We start from the raw sequence: 19,989 nt of genomic DNA, 5'->3' as shown, positions 1-19,989 counted from the left end.
CTGAACTCATATGGAGTTGGGTTCCAGACTGCTTGAACATCTCACCCCAAAAATGACTAATGAACACCCGGTCGCGATCCGAGACGATAGAACACAGGAACCCATGTAGCCGGACAACCTCTTTAATGAATAAACTTGCAACATCTCGAGCTGTATATGGGTGCTTTAGGGTGAGAAAGTGGCTATACTTGGTTAAACGGTCTACCACCACCAAAATGGTATCAACTTGAAAAGCCCTTGGTATGCCCGTGATGAAATCCTTCGAAATGTCTTCCCACACCTAATTTGGAATAGGTAACGGTTGCAACAGCCCAGCCGGACTCAGAGCTTGATATTTACTCCTTTGGCAAACCTCACATGCCTCATTAAAGGTGCGTATATCTTTTTTCATACCCTCCCAATACACTACATTGGCCAAGCGTTTGTAAGTGCGAAAAAAACCTGAATGACCACCCATGGGAGACGAATGAAACTCTTGTAATAACATCTGAATATGCACCCCCGTGCGTGGCACAACCAACCTGTCATGGTACATCAATTGGTTCCCCACCAGTATATAGGGCAATCGGCTAGACGGGTGAATAAGCAGTTCTTGCACTATTTTCCTCAACTTGGCATCCTGGTGGACCACATTTTCCAAGTCTTCTCTACTTGTAAAACAACTCATGGATAAATCATTAAGTTCCCCAACCTCAATTCTTCTAGAAAGTGCGTCAGCTACTTTATTCTCTTGACCAGGTTTGTATTGAATCTCAAAGCGAAGCCCCATCAATTTCATCACCCATTTTTGCTGATCCTCACTCAACAATCTCTGATCATTTAAGAAGTGTGAACTCTTCTGATCTATTTTTATCACGAAATGTCTGCCCAATAAATAGTGTTGCCACTTCTGGATTGCCATGACCATAGCCATAAGCTCCCTCTCATAGACCGACTTAAGTCGGGACTGTAACGATAACCCTTTACTCAAAAACGCCAAGGGTCTATTTTCTTGCATGAGAACAGCCCCCAACCCATGGCCAGACGCATTTGTCTCAATCACGAATTCCTTAGAAAAATCGGGCATAGCTAAAACTGGTACTGAAGTCATAACCTGCTTCAATTCTTCGAAGGCCCTCTGGCGTCACTGTTCCATTTGAATGCATCTTTCTTTAATAGTGCAGTTAGAGGAAGTACAATCTTGCCATAACCACTGACAAATCTCCGATAATACCCTATCAAGCCTAGAAATCCCCGGAGAGCTCTTTAATTTTTTGGAACTGGCCACTGAAGAATGCTATCAATTTTGGAAGAGTCAACTGCTACTCCGGCCGACGAAATGATGTGTCTTAAATACTCTGAGTTCTCGCTACCCAAAGAAACATTTTTTGTGGTTGGCGACTAACTTGTTCTCGTACAGTGTCTGCAAGGTGATTGTTAAGTGTCACACGTGCTCTTCCATATTCGCAATGTATACTAGAATATCATCAAAAAAACACCAGAATAAACTTCCGCAAGTACGGTTGAAAAATGTCATTCATTGGAGCTTGGAAGGTTGCCGGTGCATTGGTTAAACCGAAGGGTATAACTAGGAATTCATAATGGCCTTCATGGGTCCGGAAGGCGGTCTTCGAGGTATCTTCTCCTCTCATTCTGATTTGGTGGTACCCTGACATCAAATCTAATTTGGAGAAGATTGTAGCCCCCCCAATTCGTCATATAACTCATCCACTACTGGAATTGGAAATATTAACATTGGACTAGAGAATGGACTTACACTCGGTTTGATAATGCCGGAAGCTAACATTTCTGTGACAATTCTCTCAATCTCATTTTTTTGGTAGTAGGGATAGCGGTAAGGTCGGATGTTTGGTGGTTGTGCGTTGGGTAAGAGCCGAATGGTGTGTTCATGGTTCCTAATGGGAGGTAAGCCTGTTAAAGGTTTAAAAACCCCTTGGAACTGCTCCAAAACTTCCCTCAATCGACTGTCCACGTCGTCCCCATTTACTGGCTGTTTTTGCAAAGATCCGAATTCCACTAAATAGCCCTGCCCCTCCTTCTGAATTGTCTTCAACATTGCCTTTAGAGAGACCAACGTCTTGCTCAGAGCTGGATCCCCACAGAGTGTCACCGTCTTACCTTTCTCCTTGAATCGCATTACCTGGTTCTTCCAATCTATCGTGGTTTCTCCCACGTTTCTAACCAGGCCATTCCTAACACCACATCCGAACTGTTCATGTCAAATGGGAAGAAATCCAACATTGCAGTAACTCCCTGAAGATCAATATAGACTCCTCGGCATTCACCTTTCAGTTCTCACCCGGTAACCATCCCCTACCCTCACTCCAAACAACTGTGTTCCAGTAACAGGAATTTTTAATTTCTCCACTATTCCTCTACTAATAAAATTATGAGACGCCCCACTATCAATCAAAACAATTAGCTTTGTATCCCGAATCTTCTCCTTTAATTTCATGGTTCTTGGCCCATTGATTCCCACGACAGAACTGAGTGACAACTCCACATCCTCCTGGTTAGCTTCCTCGTTCATGTCTTCCCCTTTAACAAGCTGGGTTTCTTCCACAAGGATGAATTGAAATTGTCTGTCTCCACAACAATGACTAGGAAAAAATTTTGCATCACACCTAAAGCATAAGCCTCTCTCTCTTTTCTTCTGGATCTCATTCTCAGTCATGTGTTTAAAGGGAAATTCTCTGCGATTAGGAAGACTCTGCTCTATGGGTTGATTAACGGTGGAGCTGCTGCTTTGTTGGCTGTTGTTTGGGCTGGTATTTGGAGTTGGAAATCGTCGTTGCCGGTTATGGATGTTATTAGATCTGGGTATATTTGTGAAAGAAGGCTGGAAGTTATTAGATTTGAATCCTTGGCTATTGGACCCTATCTGACGACCTGACCCCACTCCAAAAGAGTTTTGACATTTATTTGCAACACTAATCCCACCAAAACGTGGCACTCTATTCATTCCATTTTTAATTTCCTCTAAGGCCCAATTTTTGTCTTCAATCCTTTGGGCTAAGTCAATTAATTGGATCAATGTTTTAGGCCTCCTCAATCTTACTTCAGCTTTAATCTTTGGCTTAAGCCCATTCATGAATGCAGCCAACAAAACATCTTCCCTAACCTCACGAAGGGGGGCAGATGTTGCTTCAAATTTTTTCCGATACTCCTCTGCAGTTCCTGTTTGTTTAATCGCCATTAACGCTTTGTAAGGTCCTTCCTCTTGAGACCCACTAAACCTATGGATAAAGGCAAGTTTGAAAGTGGCCCACGACGTCACAAGAGCTCTAATTTCCATCCATTGAAACCAATTCACAGCATCACCTTCCATGCAAACCGCAACCGTGTTTAATCTATCCTCATCCTCCGTGATTCTGTACACGCCGAAGTATCTCTCGATTCTGAAAAACCACCCATATGGATCATCTCCTATAAAGATTGGTATATCCAGTTTTCGGCCACCATACTCCGATCTTCCTCGCTCACAATTGTTGTGATTGTCATTTGCCTCCCCCTGGTTTTGGTCGTTTTCCTCATTAACTCCAGCTGATCCACTTCCTTCTCCCTTTCCAGCTTCTTCTTCATCTTTTCGTCTCATCCATGGCTGCGTCTCCACCAAACACTCTCTAATCGTACCCAGTTCACTTTCAATCTTATCAACACTGTTCTCCATTCTCGTACCAACCATAACCTTGCTCTGATACCACTTTTGATAGAGACCTTAACTTCCCTTGTCACGCTTCACTCACAAACACCTCCCAGATTATTTCAATTCTACTAGATATCAACCCAGAAGTTTCAGTCAACCCATTCTAATCAAAACACTACTCTCAATGGAACACAACAATGCTGGACAGATTTGATAATTATATTCAATGACAGTTCAAAGTAAATTCTATTCGAATAAAAATTCTTTTACAACTAAAATAAAGCATCAATCAATTAAATCAGAAACCAGCTCATCCAGAATGAGTCTACATACAATAAGAACCCACTGGACTTCAAGAGCCGGCATCTCCCCAATTCCCTTCCCTTTACAAAATTCCCTCCCCCACAGATCCTTCCCGCTGCCTTTTATTCTTCGTGCTCCATTGTTGTAACTGAATTCAGCTCCCCAACCACGCAGCATTTGCCATTTGTCACTTTCCCATAAACCCAAAAGCACCCTCCATCATGCTCATAGAGATGGCAATGGGCCCGACATTTTCGGGTACCCAGCCCGGCCCGGCCTGGCCCGACCAGACCTTTCGGGTCGGGCTTTACCCGAGGTTGGCGGGCTTGGGCTTGGGCCTGGGCTTGATTTTAAGGCCCGTACCTGAGCATGGGTATATCTTTAGGCCCGACCCGTCCCCAAAATTTTTAGTATTAGTTTTACTAATTTACCCTTATACTATATATTTAATTACAATATTGTCGTACATATATATATCCATTTTTTTCAAACCCTAACCTCGATCTCATATTGAACGTTTAACATGTTAAAATTGTCTTTAAATGAGTTAGATGGATTTGGTTCAACTTATAAAAGTGGATTTTACCATAACATATTATGCACAGCTAAAAAGTTAATATAATCAAATATTATGGAGTTTTAATTGCTCACTTATTGCTTAAATTATTTGCGGAAATAGCTTCAATTAATATTTAAAAACTATTTCTAAAATTAAAAATATAAAAAAAATTTGAAATTTATTAATATTTAAAAATAAACATTATTAAAAAAGGCGGGCTTGGGCCAGGCCTGCGGTTATAAAAAACCCGTCAAGTCGGGCTTGGGCTTTGCCTATCATACCCGTAACGGGCTCGGGCCGGGCTTGGGCCTGTGTCATGAGGTCGGGCTTGGGCCTGGGCCAAGGGGTACCCGGCCCTGCCCGGCCCATTGCCATCACTACATGCTCAAAGCCTGACCTGAGTCTCTCAATCCTCTGTTTGCGCCCTTATTTTTCCTTCTATATACCAAAGTGTTGTTAGTCTCATCAGATCACAAAATCCATTTGTGCTGAAAATTATTGAGGAATATGATTAGTCTTACACCTCAGTTTCAAAATGCCAAAACAATATACTAGTATATAGCTATTATCTATTCCAGTGGGATCCAATGTCCATATCACCAGATGAATCAACACCTACAAAAAGAAAACTTAGCATCTGGCGCTCTGGACACACTGAATATGAAAAAAAGCTCTTACTTTATCTGGTTAATTCAAGGAAAAGCATTTATATCTTAAGAAGGGGTACCAGGCTAATTTTGTATATTTTGTTGTCTCTTGCTAAAGAAGAAAAGGTGTTCCTAGATATTATAAAAGTATATTCTGAATATCTGTTTCAATGTGACACTCAATGCCATATTTAGTCAAGGGTAGAATGTGACTTCAATCTCAAGATATACCAAAGAGGTAGAAAAATCAGGATGAACATTAAGTTCTATTTCATTCAAATGCAATTAAATAAGAAAATTTCCAACCTACTGTATTTAGATTTCAGAAATTTGAAAAAATTAAAAGGGGAAAAAGAAAACAATACCCTCCTAGCTAAAAATCTCTAGAATTTGATCACCTTCCAATTCATTTCTTTATCTCTTGTCCTATGCATGTTATCAGCATAAATTTATTTGTGTATGTGGAGGAGTATGATATATAAATACCTCAGCAAGGTTTCATCCAGGTTGGGAAGCTGAAGATTGATTAACCCACCAGCTTTTCTGCTCTTGCCCCTGCCACTAGCTTTACGTAATACAATAACAGAATAACAGAAACTATTTTCTTTCCCAACTAGTTTATTAAATTTTGGTGCTTCTCACCCTAATCTTTGGCATAACTGATGAAGAACAGCTTTTGGAATCTTTTGTGGCTCCCCGTCATCATTAGCCCATATCACCAAAATAGAAGAACAAACAGATACCTTTCGACAAATGCCACTAGAGTCAAATATTAAATTGCATGTATAGGTCCATCAAAATTAATTCCAAGATCATATATATCTATATATGAAAACTAATTGCAAGTAATAAACAAAACTATATTGCATCAGATATTGTATATTCAGAATCATCCATGACCAAATTAGATTGCATAATGGCAAACATCACAAATATTCTCAATGAAAAATGTGAAAATAGAATTTAGAATAGAAGATTTAGCTATGCATCAGCTAACACATAAACATTCTGCAGTAACAAAACTAGCCTTAAAAATTGTTCCATATCACACATTACCTTCTTCCAGATGCCATCTAATTTCTCTATATTCTTGTCACTACATAACATTCTCATCTTTTCTTTCTTCTGTAATTTCATAATTTCAGTAGGTAATGCTTCACTGGATGGAGCATCTTCTGAAAAGAATCCACCAAGCTCCACATCCCCTGACTCATTATCCTCTGCTTTCTCCTGAACAGATACTCCAGAGGGAATAGGTTTGAGTGGAAACTCCTTGTTTCCACAAACTATTGATTAATCTGTATGCTCAACAAAATCTGAACCACCATATATTTCATCTGATGTTACAACCTCAGGGTCATCATAAGGCATGGATCTAGAAACTGTATTGCTGAAGCATAAGCAGAAGCACGTTCAAGCTCAAAATCTGATGCCAAGGCATTATCTAACAATCCTGCTCAATAATTCCAAACAGCTCAAACCAAAAGGTGATAAGTAACCATATTTAAACATAGATCAGGAAAGAAATTAGATTTAACCTAAAGCAGACAACTCTTGCTTGAGTTTGCGGATCATATCTCCTGCTTGTTCCTGGCTTTTCTTGTCCCGTTTTTCTTTAGCTTTTGTAGCTTCCAAACGAGCCTCAAGGTACTCTCTAGCAATAACATCATATGACCTAGGTTTAGAGACCTATTAATACAAAAAAGATGAATCAAATACTGAAAGGAAACCTGTTTCAGAATCAAAGGAACAGAATAACCTTGTAAATTACTGAACCACCTAATAACAGAAATTGTAGAACACCCAGGTTAACCTGGTTCTAGTAACACATTAACATTAAACCCAAAAGCTTAAGTTGCTAGGTAAAGGCCCAACAAGAGTAAGCTCTTAACAATACCCATGTGAGCTATTTTCATTTCTACTCAATGTGTGTTTGTTTTTCTGTGTTAGAGTGCAGAACTAGTTCCAATTGGGTGCACATAACAATTTCATTTTTGTTTCAATCAAAACATCATCCAGTATGATACCAAGAATCACAAGAGCATACCTCCTTGATGGAACTCTTGTCAATTGCATAATCTTCCCAACTTTCATACTCTTCTTGCAATCACTGAAACTAACATTAACTCTTTAAAAAAATTCAATATTTTTCTTCTGGTTAAAGAACATACTTTTACAAAAGCCTAACTCATATCCACAAGCCTTAAACTCATTATCAATGAGTAAAAAATGGAAACATATTGTTCAAATTTTTTCACATCAAAACAAAGTAAACACAGATATATCAAACAAGAAGTGATTCTTTCTCTAGATTAACTATCAAGCTTCCAATTTTCAACCATCTTTTTTACAGAATTTGATTATTATACTAGAGAAGAGACATCTACAAGAGGAAGTGAGCCAGAGGTTCACACTAGTAAATCATGGTATGAGTCTCTGAAAAAAAATCATTGGAAACAGGTGGTACGAAATAAGTGTATAGAAAAAGAAAGTCATTTGCTCGCTACCACACAGTTATAATTGATGGGAAACAAATGTGTTTATCATATCCATTGAACTAGAAGCCCGCAAGGATGCTTTGTCCCATAACAATTCAAATTATTCTTTTCCAGAATCCTGAAATACTCTTCTATTTCTTTCAACCATTAACCCATAAAACAGCTGATACACTTCAGTTCAATCAAACAGAAGTTTTCGACAACCTTTTGATAAGCAAAGACACTTAAGAATTTTGGGAAACCGAAGTCAATATAGCAGTTAAGCTTACTCCAGAAATTTAATGTCACAGGACAAAGAAGAAATAAATTATCGATGCTTTCCAAAGATTTTCTTGCACATTTGCATCAAAACAGAGACAACTGATATAGAAGAGAAGAATTAATATAGAATCCTCCCAAATCTCAAGCCTATCTAACTTTCCAACCTCAACCATGAGGTCTGAAGAAATCATCATACCCTCAAGAAATGAGCATTTGAGGACTCTAATTGATTCTCTAAATGCAACCTTTGAGTCCTGCCTGTCAAATTTAATTTTATGTTTTGCTTTTAATGATGACATACCAAAAAGAGGGACCTTTTAAAGGAATCACCACAGTCAAAGGAGAATCTTGAACTTGCAGTGAGATATCCAATCTTGAGACCTCCTTTGTCTTAAGACCTTTAGACCACATTTCACTTCACTTTGTGACACTTCTTTCCCTCTAAAAACTTCCAAAAGAAACCCATAGTCTTATGAACTTTAATTTGGAAAAGAGATGAGAGTATGTGGGCAAACCAGACAACACCAAGTATACCCAAGTCAATCTACCCCTTTTTGAGAGAACAACCTTCTTCAAATCCTTCAATCTTCTCTCTATTCTTTTCACAACAGGGTTTCAAGACGCTTAAGCTCTTTAATTTCCAAAGAACAGAAAACCCAAGAATTTTAACAGAAACTTACCAACTTTAACACCAGTAGAATTTGCCAATTAAATCAATTTATGTTCAAGGGAATTAATTCCAACAGTTACACCTTCAGACAAATTAATTTTCAATCCCAAAATCAAATATAAGGTTTCTACCACTATTATTAGGTTGGAGAACTTGTCCTAGTTCTCAAAAGAGAAGAAGACTGTGATTTCCATAAATAAGAGATAGGAGACCTCAAAATTATCCTTACCAACCTTGAAACCTTCCATATAATTGAGCTCCTCAGCCTTGTCAACTAGCCTACCCAAGGTGTCAACTATAATGATAAACAAGAAAGGTGAAAGTGGGTTACCTTGCCTTATGCCGCTAGAGGCACAAAATTTGCCTCATAAACTCCCATTTCAACAAAAAAACTCTAAAAATTATCATATCCATTTCAAGGGAAATAAAAACAACAGGAGATACTCAATTATATGAATTCAATCATAAACATATTAAATATAGGGTGAGTCGATTATTTTCAAGAGCCAGTCATCTCTACTCATGAAAAATCATAATTTATAACCATCCACGAACCTCTTCTTGTTGTTCCATATATTGTCGGATCCAATCTGCTTGAGATGGTTGGCGTGAATCTAGAGCATCATAACCTTGATGCCCCTTGGTCCTAACTGAAATTTTTTGCACTTCCTCATCAGTATTTGCTGATGAACCATCAGATGGAATCCAATCCCGTACAACCGATATGACAGAAACAGAAGCTCCTAACACGTGATAACAAGAGCATTAGCATCATTATCAAATATCGGTCATTCTGTAATACAAGGTACCAGTACATGAAGGTATGAACCATTAGTGATCTTCATCCAAGGATCAAAAACGTTCCTAGCATCAATACCTCGTACTACAGTAGAAACTTCTAGAAATATGCCATGGGTTTACACTTAATTTCTATACACTCAAAATATAACACCATAATATACAGTACATATAAATTACCTCCATTCAAGTGCTGAGAAGTCCCAGTAGAAAATTTTAAAGGAAGTTCATTGCCCGGCAAATTTAAGCATAACCAATCAAGAGCAGCCTCAAAAGTAGCATCATCCTACTCAATACAAGCACAAAATTGTATGAACTCAACATGTATAAAACATTCTCATAGTCTAGCTAAACGGACTTATGAAAGCACTAAAACTCCAAAAATCATTAGTCTCCTCAAAATTTGGCTAAAATACGTAGCACCAATTATTTCAAAATTAATCAGATTCCTCCCCTTAAATTCTAATTATTTTGATAAACCTCCCAAAAAATCTTTTAAAGCCACCCCTGAAGTTTCATAAAAACTAAGTGAAGTTAGGGTTCTTTCCCCAATAGTTTATTCTAGTTACAGATGCACCCCTGGTTTGGAAAACAAGTAGAGTCGCCTCTCCTGCAAGAGGGGTTTCAAATAAATTTTATATTCTATGGGAGTTAATGACGATTTAAAGAACTTAAAGCAAGGTTTCTGAAGAATCTCAAAACAAATAGAACCTATTAGTAAAAATTAGCCATATGAAGGTCAAGAAAATTCTTCCTAAAGTTTATTTAAAAACCTAGCTAGCTATTCCTCAGTTAACCTAAAACATTTTGTAATAAGCCTATACCTCATTGACCTAAAATGAATTGAAATGTTCTAAATATTTAATTTACTTGAGCAATAACCAAAAAAAGTGAAGAAATAAATTGATATGACGTTAAATTAATAAAAATTCCATTATTTAAATTAACTGATAAGTATTTATTAAAAAGAATAAAATAAAAGAGAACAAAGAACGGAATTACTAATTTACCTTAAGCGAAGAGAGAGCAAGTTCAATTTGATTATAGGAAAACCCTGCGCAGAAGAGCTTCTCGTAGACAGCTTTGAGCTTCTTGGCCTTTTGAGTCCTTTAGAGAGTATCCTGAGCCGGAGCCGAAACTAGCTCAGTAGGGCGGGCCAAGTTGAGGTGGAGGCGTCGCAGGCGATTCTCGTTCGCGGCCGAAATGTGTAGGCGTGGACCACAGGACGATGAAGAAAAAGAAGATGAATTTGATTTCTAATTGGCGTTTTTGTTGTTATTGTTTTGTTTCTGTGGCTTCTTTTTGGGAGCCATTTTTTAAGAGGAGTGATCGCAGTTGGAGAAAATTTAGTTGCCGGGCCATCCCAAGTTTCGATTTAAGAAAATGGCCTTGAAACTGTTTTTCATTTTTTTTTAATTTAGAGAAGATGATGTGGCATAGTTAGGATTAATTAAACACGTAAAATGGGTTAAAATAAAAAGATTAAAACATACTTAGGCCGAATCAGAAATAATGAAAGTTTTTAAAATTTGAAATTTCTCAAAATAAGCCCCACTATTCACCTTGCTTAATCGAAATTCATTAGGGCAAAAAGCGATTTCTTGTACCAAAGGGAGACGCGATTTTTTTCGATTGAACACCTGCAAATTTGCACCCTAAAATCAATTTCTTGAACCCTATACCGAATAAAGTCACGATTTCTGGTGATATAGTCGTGATTTCCGATCGATTTGTTGAACCCTAAAATTGATTTCCTTAACCCTAAACAGAATCTATGCGATTTCCAGTGATACAGTCCACATTTCCGATCGAAATTGCAAACTTTGACACCAAATTCAATCCAAAACCATGGCTAACACTCATAATGAGGAGGAAAACCCAACGCCACTTCGAATCCTAGATTCCGGTGGCACAAGCAGTTCAATGGCTGCTCCGGTGGATCATCTGATCAGTGAAAGTGGTCCACACGCAGAGGAGATGCTGGTGACACAAGAACAGAGGGAAAAACTGGCAAACAATTCTGAAGATGAGGAGTCAGGCGAGAATTCGGGCTAGGAGGAGTCGTCCGAGGATTCAGGCGATGAGGAGGAGGCCGGCGAAGAAAGGGTACGTTGTTTGGGAATATTGCTTGTACTGTCGCTTAAACGATCATTTGTATCGCTTAAGCGATTAATCTATTTTACTCATGATCGCACTTATGATCGCTTAAGCGATTGATGCAGTTTACTCTTAGTCGCTTAAGCGATCTTGTCAAGGCAGAATCACAGATATAATAAGCGATCTTTTGTATCGCTTAAGAGATTCTCAGTTTACTCTTGGTCGCTTAAGCGATTTCAGATCGCTTAAGCGATCTTGCACGAGGGAGAGTCGAGATCTCTTAAGCGATCCGAAATCGCTTAAGTGACTACAGTGGTAATTTTTTGTTGCTGATATTTTGTTTATTAGTTGTTTTGGTTTATTTTTGTTGCTGACATTTTGTTTATATCGATTATGCAGATTGTGCGGACCGTAAACTGTAGAGACTACAAGTTGGAGCCTATAAGTGAGAAGGTACCCTACTTCCCTGCAAGGGTGACGGTGAGGTCGAGTTGGGATGTTTTTGATAGAATAAGGGTCATTTTAGCTGGAATGAGGCGTGGTGAAAAAGATTTCAGTCGCACTTGTTTCGGTCAGTTTTTAAGAATCAGAACAAATTGGAAAAAGGCATTTTGGGGGCAGGGAGTGCATTACATGTTGCTGCACTCAGTAAAATGCAACAAAAAAAATGAAATATGGTTCGTGGTGGACGGAAAGCCACTACGGTTTTGGATGATGGAGTATGCCTTGGTGACGGGCTTAGGATATAGGGAAGTGCCAAATAAGGCAGAGGCAGACGCAATAAAGACGAGTCCGGGAGCCATAAGGTTTCGTAATAAGGTTTTGCAGGGGGCAAGTCTATTACAGGACACGTTTTAGAGGAGAGGCTAGAAACAGTTAGGTTTAATGATGGAGAGAAGATAAAAGTGTGCTTGCTATTATTTTTACATTTTATCTTATTGGCTGGTGACTCAACAAAAGATGTTGAGAAAGATTGGTTGTTATTTGCAAGTGACTTGGAGTTCTTTAATTCTTATCCATGGGGACGGATATCATTTAAGCGAACCATCAAGAGCCTGAAAAAACTAGACATGGCCTTAAAACATGCTGAATGGTGCGGGAAGGCTAAACCAAGCATGTATAATTTGTTTAGCTTCCCATCGGCAATGCAGGTAAATATTAATATCTCTCTGTTATATTTTTTATAATATATGTGTTTCAATTATGATATGGACTATTTTTTTACAATGTAGGCTTGGATGTATGAGGCCATCCCTATCTTCACTAAGGCGGGGGGGGGGAGGAGCAACAGTTTTGATGTGCAACAACAATTTCCTAGGATGTTGCGGTGGCATGTCGGGAAGTGTAACCATTCGGATTATGACCAAATAGAGATTGAGATTCAAGCGGCTGGGGTAAGATTAAAGGATTAAGCTTTTGAATATGCAGTTGCTTTTTGATTTTGCTTCAATCTGATTGATTTTGTTTCTTATTGCAGGGAGTCGTCCGTCCCTTTCTCACCACTACTAGGGATGAAGCGGAAGAGGACTATGTCACATCTTTCAAAGCAATGGAGGATGAAAAGGATGAACGGATAGACCACCTGATGCGGGACCTAAAAGGGGTCACGCATGTGATGGCAGTTGCAAGGCCATTGCTTGACAACGCCGTTGATGCCGAGGATTATGAAGCTCCAATGGGCGAAAGGCCCGAGGATGAGGAGGAGAAGAGGGAGAAAGAGGTTCGTATGCCTCAGCAAACTGGTACAACAAGTACTGCTTTGTCGAGACATCGACGTCGAGAGAATGAGGTTGTTGACCTCATAAACGGCCTATTTGAGAGTTTTACAACAGCCGTTTATGCAAGGTTTGACAAGATGGAAGAGTGCATGAAAAGGGTGGAGGAGAAAGTGGATAAGCTGAGAGAGAAAGTTGGTACAGTGGAGGAGGAAGTTGGTACATGGAGAAGAAAGTTGGTGGAGAATTAAAGGCGGTTGAAGTGCAAACTGGCTTGAAAAGAGAGAGCCGAAATAGCAAGTTTGTGAAATCACATGGTAGTGACACAGGTAAAGAAGAAGAAAATTAAGAAACAAATGGAGGAAGAACCAGAAATGGAGGAGGTTAAGGAGGTTGGTGGAGGAAGTGGGGCGGTGATAATGGAGGAGGGCGAGGTGGGAGGCGAAAGAAGCGGGGATGTAAAAATGGAGGAAAGGGGAGGAAGTGGGCAAGGGAAATTGGACTCAAATGTCGATTTGTGTAGGCCAATAGAGGAAAAGAAAAAATTGCCTATTACAATGGATCAGGAAGTAATGCCCATATAAAGTGTAAGACAGGGGATTATCCCCGGGAATGGTTTGAGAAGTTGTTGACGATGGGCACGTGGCTTGAGGACTCGGTGAGTTATTTTCGCTTAATTTTCCTTATTTTTGCCTATGTTTTCCATACTTATCTTGTTGTTTTTATTTGATGCAGCACATCGATGAGATATTGGCACTGATGAGGCTACGACAGACTACTGATGGTGATATGTTGTATACCGACTGTGCTATCACCGATGTGGCGTTTGGCCAAACGCTTGTTTCGGTATATCGTACTTTAATTAAAAATGTAGTTGCTAGTGGTGCAGCAAAAGGACTGAAGCGAAAAGGATTGGCCCCAGTACAGTTGGACTGCATCCCTGATGATTTTCATTTTGATGACAGAATTATGCAGTATATACGGGGGGATCGGCCTAAATATGGCCACGGTTGGGCCTTTGTTAAAAGAGTGTACTACATCATCCTTGTCAAACAGATGTACTGGATAGCAGTCGTTGCGCATCTAGAGGAGGGGTTGCTGAAGATCCTTGACTGCAACCCCACTATTTGTCGAGACAAGCAGTTGGAGGTCAAGTTGGAGCCACTGTCTAGGTTGTTCCGATGGCTGTTACGTGACAGCGGGATGTTTGGGCACTTGGGTGATCAAGTACTAACAGGAAGTGGCCAATTAAGCGCTCTACCGGCCCAATAAATGAGTCAAGGTAAACTTTGTATAAAACTAACTTACATAATACAATTGTTCTATAAGTTTATTCTAATGCTAATGTCTTCTTCCTATTGTAGTGCTGAATGTAGGGCATATGCCCTGAAATTTATTGAGTTTGACATGACCAACACTCCGATGGACGGGTTGAATGATAAAATAATGAGAGACTGTCAGGAGGGTTGGGCTGTCGACTGCTTCCATAGGCAGATGGATCCGTTTTGAGTGAGCAGAACCCAATAAAAAGGTATGAAAGTTGGACTTTGAATTTTGTAGTTTATGTGATGTTGATGTTGATACTTGGGTTGTGGTGCTGATGCTATAAGTGTCATGCTTATGTGGAGCTTTACCAAAAGACACGGACTGAGTGAACTTCTCACCTACCCACTTTGTAACTTTTTTACGTGTTTTTTTTTATTTACAAAAGTTGACGTGTCTGCAGGTGTGTGCCGGATAATTTTGCAGGTTCTTGGCAAACAATGAGAGGAAACTTCTCAAAGGCTATTTGGCAAGAGGAGGCATCTGCAATAAAGGCTGCTGGGAAGGCATGGTACCAAACAATGATCTCAGAAAGGTTGCTGGCAAACAAAATTCAAAAACTTCTCAAAGGCTGGTTGGCAGGAGGAGGCATCTGCAATAAAGGGATTGTGCAAAGGTGTTAGTGACATTAAACTCTTTGGCATCAAAAAGTAAATTAAAGGTTGTGTATAGGAAATTCTTGTGCTGTGGCTCTTCTTACGGCAGCCAAAAGCCTTGTGCCTACAGAATCATTGTAAAGAATTGGATCTGACGTTTGGGAGATATTTTTTTTTTGTCCATATAAGTATCTCATTAGTAGTTTGAATTTACTATGTATGGTGTGATCATTTGCTTCACCCAAGTTGGATAATGGTTTTTTAGCGTTTTGTTTCATTTTGTGTATCACTACAACGTGTGATAAACTAGTGTGATTATTTGATTCACCACAGTTGGGGCTAATGGTTAGCTTGTCCATATATTTCGATATTTGCCGCATCTTATGCCTATTTTTTATTTTGTGTTTCGATAAAAAGGTTACATTGATGTCTCTTATATTTTGATTTGTGATGAATTATATTGATATAAATGAGTGATGTACAAATGTTTCCCAATCACAGTCATTTCGAAATTAATTAACTTAAAGAATGGCATGGTACCAAACAATTATGTATATGACCGACCACATATATCTCTTAAACGACCAAGACTTTTCCAGATATGATCGCTTAAGCGATCTCAAATCGCTTAAGCGACCAAGAGTCTATTATGAAGCATCGCTTAAGCGATACATAAGATCGCTTAAGCGATTACCCATCTGGGTAGATGTTCATTCTACCTTGGCCAAGATTGCTTAAGCGATCCCAAATCTCTTAAGCGACAGAGACTCATTTAAGAAGAATCGCTTAAGCAATACATAAGATCGCTTAAAAAATCATAGATCTGGGTAGATATTCATTCTGCCTCGGACAAGATCGCTTAAGCGATCTCATAAGTGACCAAGAGTATTTTAAAAAATCACTTAAGCGATACAAATGGATTGCTTAAGCGATCATAGATCTGGGCAAATTCATTCTGCCTTGGCCAAGATCGCTCAAGCGATCAAGAGTCTTTTACAAAAAGCGCTTAAGCGATACAAATGGATCGCTTAAGCGATCATAGATATTGGTAGATTCATTCTGCCTTGGCCAAGATCGCTTAAGCGATCTCAAATCGCTTAAGCGATCAAGAGTCTTTTACGAAAATTGCTTAAGTGATACAAATGGATAGCTTAAGCAATTTTCGATCTGGGCATCTGTCGCGGGCTAGATCGCTTAAGCGATTACTGATCACTTAAGCGACCAGGAGTAAAAGCAAAGAATCGCTTAAGCGATACAGACGAATCTCTTAACAGACTATGTAAATATAGAGGATCGCTTAAGTGATCCTATGTATTCGGATATTATTTATTGTATTTCAGAGCATCGGTTAACCGATTAACGCTATGCTAAATATATAGGGTTTACGATTCGTTCAGTGGAATATGACCATTATTATATTTATATTAAACATATAGTTCTTTTACGTCAGTATGAAACATGTAAGGTGTAGACTGTTTACGTCTATGCTAAACATTTAGGGTTTACGATTCGTTCAGTGGACTATGACCATTATTATATTTATATTAAACATATAGTTCTTTTACGTCAGTATGAAACATGTAAGGTGTAGATTGTTTACGTCTATGCTAAACATATGGGGTTTACGATTCGTTCAGTGGACCATGACCGTTATTATATTTCAAAAGTAACCATGGAATCTTAGTGAACATATGTTCTTCTTCTTTGTTCAGAACATAAAGGGTGCGTTTGGTTGAATATTCCTATAAATATTACAAATCTTATTCCCATAATATTTATTTGTTTAATTATTTAGGAAATATTAGTATTTTTTTAATAAATTTTAGACTCATTAACTAAATTAATTTCATTAATACCGCCTGAAAAAGTTTAAAAAGTAACAAAAACACCTCTACCCACCCAACTTCCCAGATTCTGGCACCACCGACGGCTACAAACGACCGAAAATGGTCGGTAATTCACAGATGTGACATTTTTCGGCCAGATTCACTATGGATCTAATCGGAAAAGGCCACATTTGGTCGTCATCGACTTTCAAAGAAATGGCCGACGTTGATAGTCAACGACGGCCAAATGTTGGGCATCGTTGACCGAAAACAACGGCCATATATTTGGCCATCGTAGACAGCCAGATGTAGACTTTTTGGTCCGTCGACGGCCAGATGTGGCCGTGATCTGGCCTTTTCCGGCCATATCGATGCCCTATCAGCCTGATCCGACCGCTATGTGTCGTAACACCCTTTCTCGGTAGGATTCCAACGATGGTAGCTGGAATCTGGGAAGTTGGGTAGGTTGGGGTGTATTTGTTAAATTTTAAAATTTTTCGTTGGTCGATTAAGCGATCATACTAAAAGGAACTTCGTTTACACAGGGTCGCTTAAGCGATCGTAGATATCGCTTAAGCAATTCTTTTCTTTTTCACTTGGTCGATTAAGCGATCGTGGATCGATTAAGCGATCATGTGATTAGCAGAATCAAATCTGCCCAAGTGCATGATCGCTTAAGCAATCCGAGATATCGCTTAAGCGATTCTTGTCTTTTTGTCTTGGTCAATTAAGCGATCATGCACCTGGGCAGGCTTAAGCAATCCGTGATATCGCTTAAGCGATCCTGTTTGAAAAACCCTTTGTCGCTTAAGTGATATACTTAGTCGCTTAAGCGATCATGGGCAATATATACTTTTCCAGCTTTTCTCCTGAATTTTGACAAACTAAAATGACCAACATGTATTAATTCCATACTTTCTCCTCAATTTGACAACCTAATTCCAAACTAAAATCACCAATAAATATTTAGGCCATGTAACAAGAAATATAAAGAATGATTTATTAAAGGTAACAATGAAATTTATAACATCAATAATTGAAAACAATAACTCATCAACGGTTGGCCTTCGCAACTCCCTGAATTTCATCCTTCTTCGAACCTAATTTTCTGGATCTGCATGTGATTACTTCTGGCAACTGGAGAAAACTTTAGTGCGGGCCATCCAAAGTTTCGATGTAAGGAAAAGGGCCTTGGAAACTGTTTTTCATTGTTTTTAATTTAGAGAAGATGATGTGGCGGGACATAGTAGGATTAATTAAACAACGGAAATGGTGTTATTTAAATAAAAAGATTAAAAACATACTTAGGCCGAATCAGAAATAAGGAAAGTTTTAAAAATTTGAAATTTCTCAAAAATAAGCCCCACTATTCACTGCTTAATTCGAATTCATTAGGGCAAAAGAGCGTTCTGTACCAAGGGAGGGACGCGATTTTTTTCGATTGGGGGGGGAACACCTGCAAAATTTGCACCCTAAAATCATTTTTGAAACCCTATACCGAAAAATCACGATTTCTGGTTGATATCGGTCGTGATTTCGATCGATTTGTTGAACACCTAAAATTGATTTCCCTTACAAACGACCAAAAGAAAAAAACCAATCTATGCGATTTCCAGTGATTAAGTCCACATTTCCGTCGAATTGCAAAACTTGACACAAATTCAATTCCAAAACCATGGCTAACACTCATAATGAGGAGGAAAACCCAACCCAACTTCGAACCTAGGATTCCGGGCAACAAGCAGTTCATGGCTGCTCCGGTGGATCATCTGTCAGTGAAAAGTGGTCCACACGCAGAGGAGGATGTGGTGACACAAGAACAGAGGGAAAAACTGGCAAACAATTCTGAGATGAGGAGTCAGGCCGAGATTCGGCTAGGAGGATCGTCCGAGGATTCAGGCGATGAGGGGAGGCCGGGAAGAAAGGGTACGTTGTTTGGGATAGCTTGTTGTACGGTCGCTAACGTATCATTTGTATCGTTAAGTGCGTTAATCTATTTTATATGATCGCACGTATGATCGCTTAAGCGATTGCAGATTTACCTTAGTCGCTTAAGCGATCTTGTCAAGGCTAGAATCACAGGATATAAGAAAGCGATTCTTTGGTATCGCTTAAGATTCTAAGTTACTCTTGGCGCTTAAGCGATTTTCAGATCGCTTAAAGCGATCTGTGCACTGAGGGAGAGTCGAAGATCTCTTAAGCTATCCTGAAAACCCCCCCCCCCCCCCCCCCCCCACATCGCTTAAGGTGAATACAGTGGTAATTTTGTTGCTGCATATTTGTTTATTAGTTGTTTTGGTTATTTTTTGTGCTGACATTTGTATACGATTATGACAGATTGTGCGGACCGTAAAACTGTAGAGACTACAAGTTGGGAGCCTATAATGGAAGGTACCGCACTTCTCCTGCAAGGGTGACAGGTGAGGTCGATTGGGAGTGTTTTGATAGAATAAGGGTCATTTAAGCTGAATGAGCGTGGTGAAAAAGATTCCTTAGTGCGCACTTGTTTCGGGTCAGTTTAAGAGATCAGCAAAATTGGAAAAAAGTTCATTTTGGGGGCAGGGAGTGCCTTACAGTTGCTGCACTCAGTAAAAATGCAACAAAAAAAATGAAATATGGTTCGTGGTGGAACGGAAAAGCCTACGGTTTTGGATGTGGAGTATGCCTTGGTGACGGGCTGAGGATATAGGAAGTGCCAAATAAGGCAGAGGCCAGACCAATAAAGACGAGTCCGGGAGCCATAAGGTTTCGTAATAAGGTTGTGCAGGGGGCAAGTCTGTACATGAACACGTTTAGAGGACGAGTAGGCTAGAAACAGTTAGGTTTAATGTGGAGAGAAGATAAAAAGTGTGCTTGCTTTATTTTTACATTTTAATCTTATTGGCGTGGTTGACCTCAAACAAAAGAAGTGAGAAAGATGGTTGTTATTGCAAGTGACTTGGAGTTCTTAATTCTTATCCATGGGGCGGATATCATTAAGCGACCATCAAGACTGAAAACTAGACATGGCCTTTAAAACATGGCGAATGGTGCGGGAAGGGCTAAACCAA

At 39.2% G+C, this 19,989-nt stretch overlaps 1 protein-coding gene across 1 annotated transcript; it reads right to left on the bottom strand.

Annotated features, from left to right (window-relative positions):
- Positions 1-4,895: 4,895 nt before the first annotated feature.
- Positions 4,896-18,616, bottom strand: LOC116106788 (DExH-box ATP-dependent RNA helicase DExH7, chloroplastic-like). The gene is made up of 8 exons (XM_031393109.1): positions 18,537-18,616; positions 10,393-10,489; positions 9,563-9,668; positions 9,139-9,327; positions 7,203-7,255; positions 6,694-6,844; positions 6,212-6,608; positions 4,896-5,123 (listed from the first exon to the last, which is right to left on the bottom strand). Exons 1-7 carry the CDS (start codon positions 18,614-18,616, stop codon positions 6,499-6,501), a joined length of 786 nt encoding a protein of 261 aa, XP_031248969.1. The 3' UTR covers positions 4,896-5,123; positions 6,212-6,498.
- Between the last annotated feature and the right edge of the window lie 1,373 nt (positions 18,617-19,989).

Source organism: Pistacia vera, unplaced genomic scaffold (genome assembly GCF_008641045.1).
Source record: "Pistacia vera cultivar Batoury unplaced genomic scaffold, PisVer_v2 Contig522, whole genome shotgun sequence".
Classification (NCBI taxonomy): domain Eukaryota; kingdom Viridiplantae; phylum Streptophyta; class Magnoliopsida; order Sapindales; family Anacardiaceae; genus Pistacia; species Pistacia vera.
This window is presented reverse-complemented; position numbering and strand designations above follow the sequence as displayed.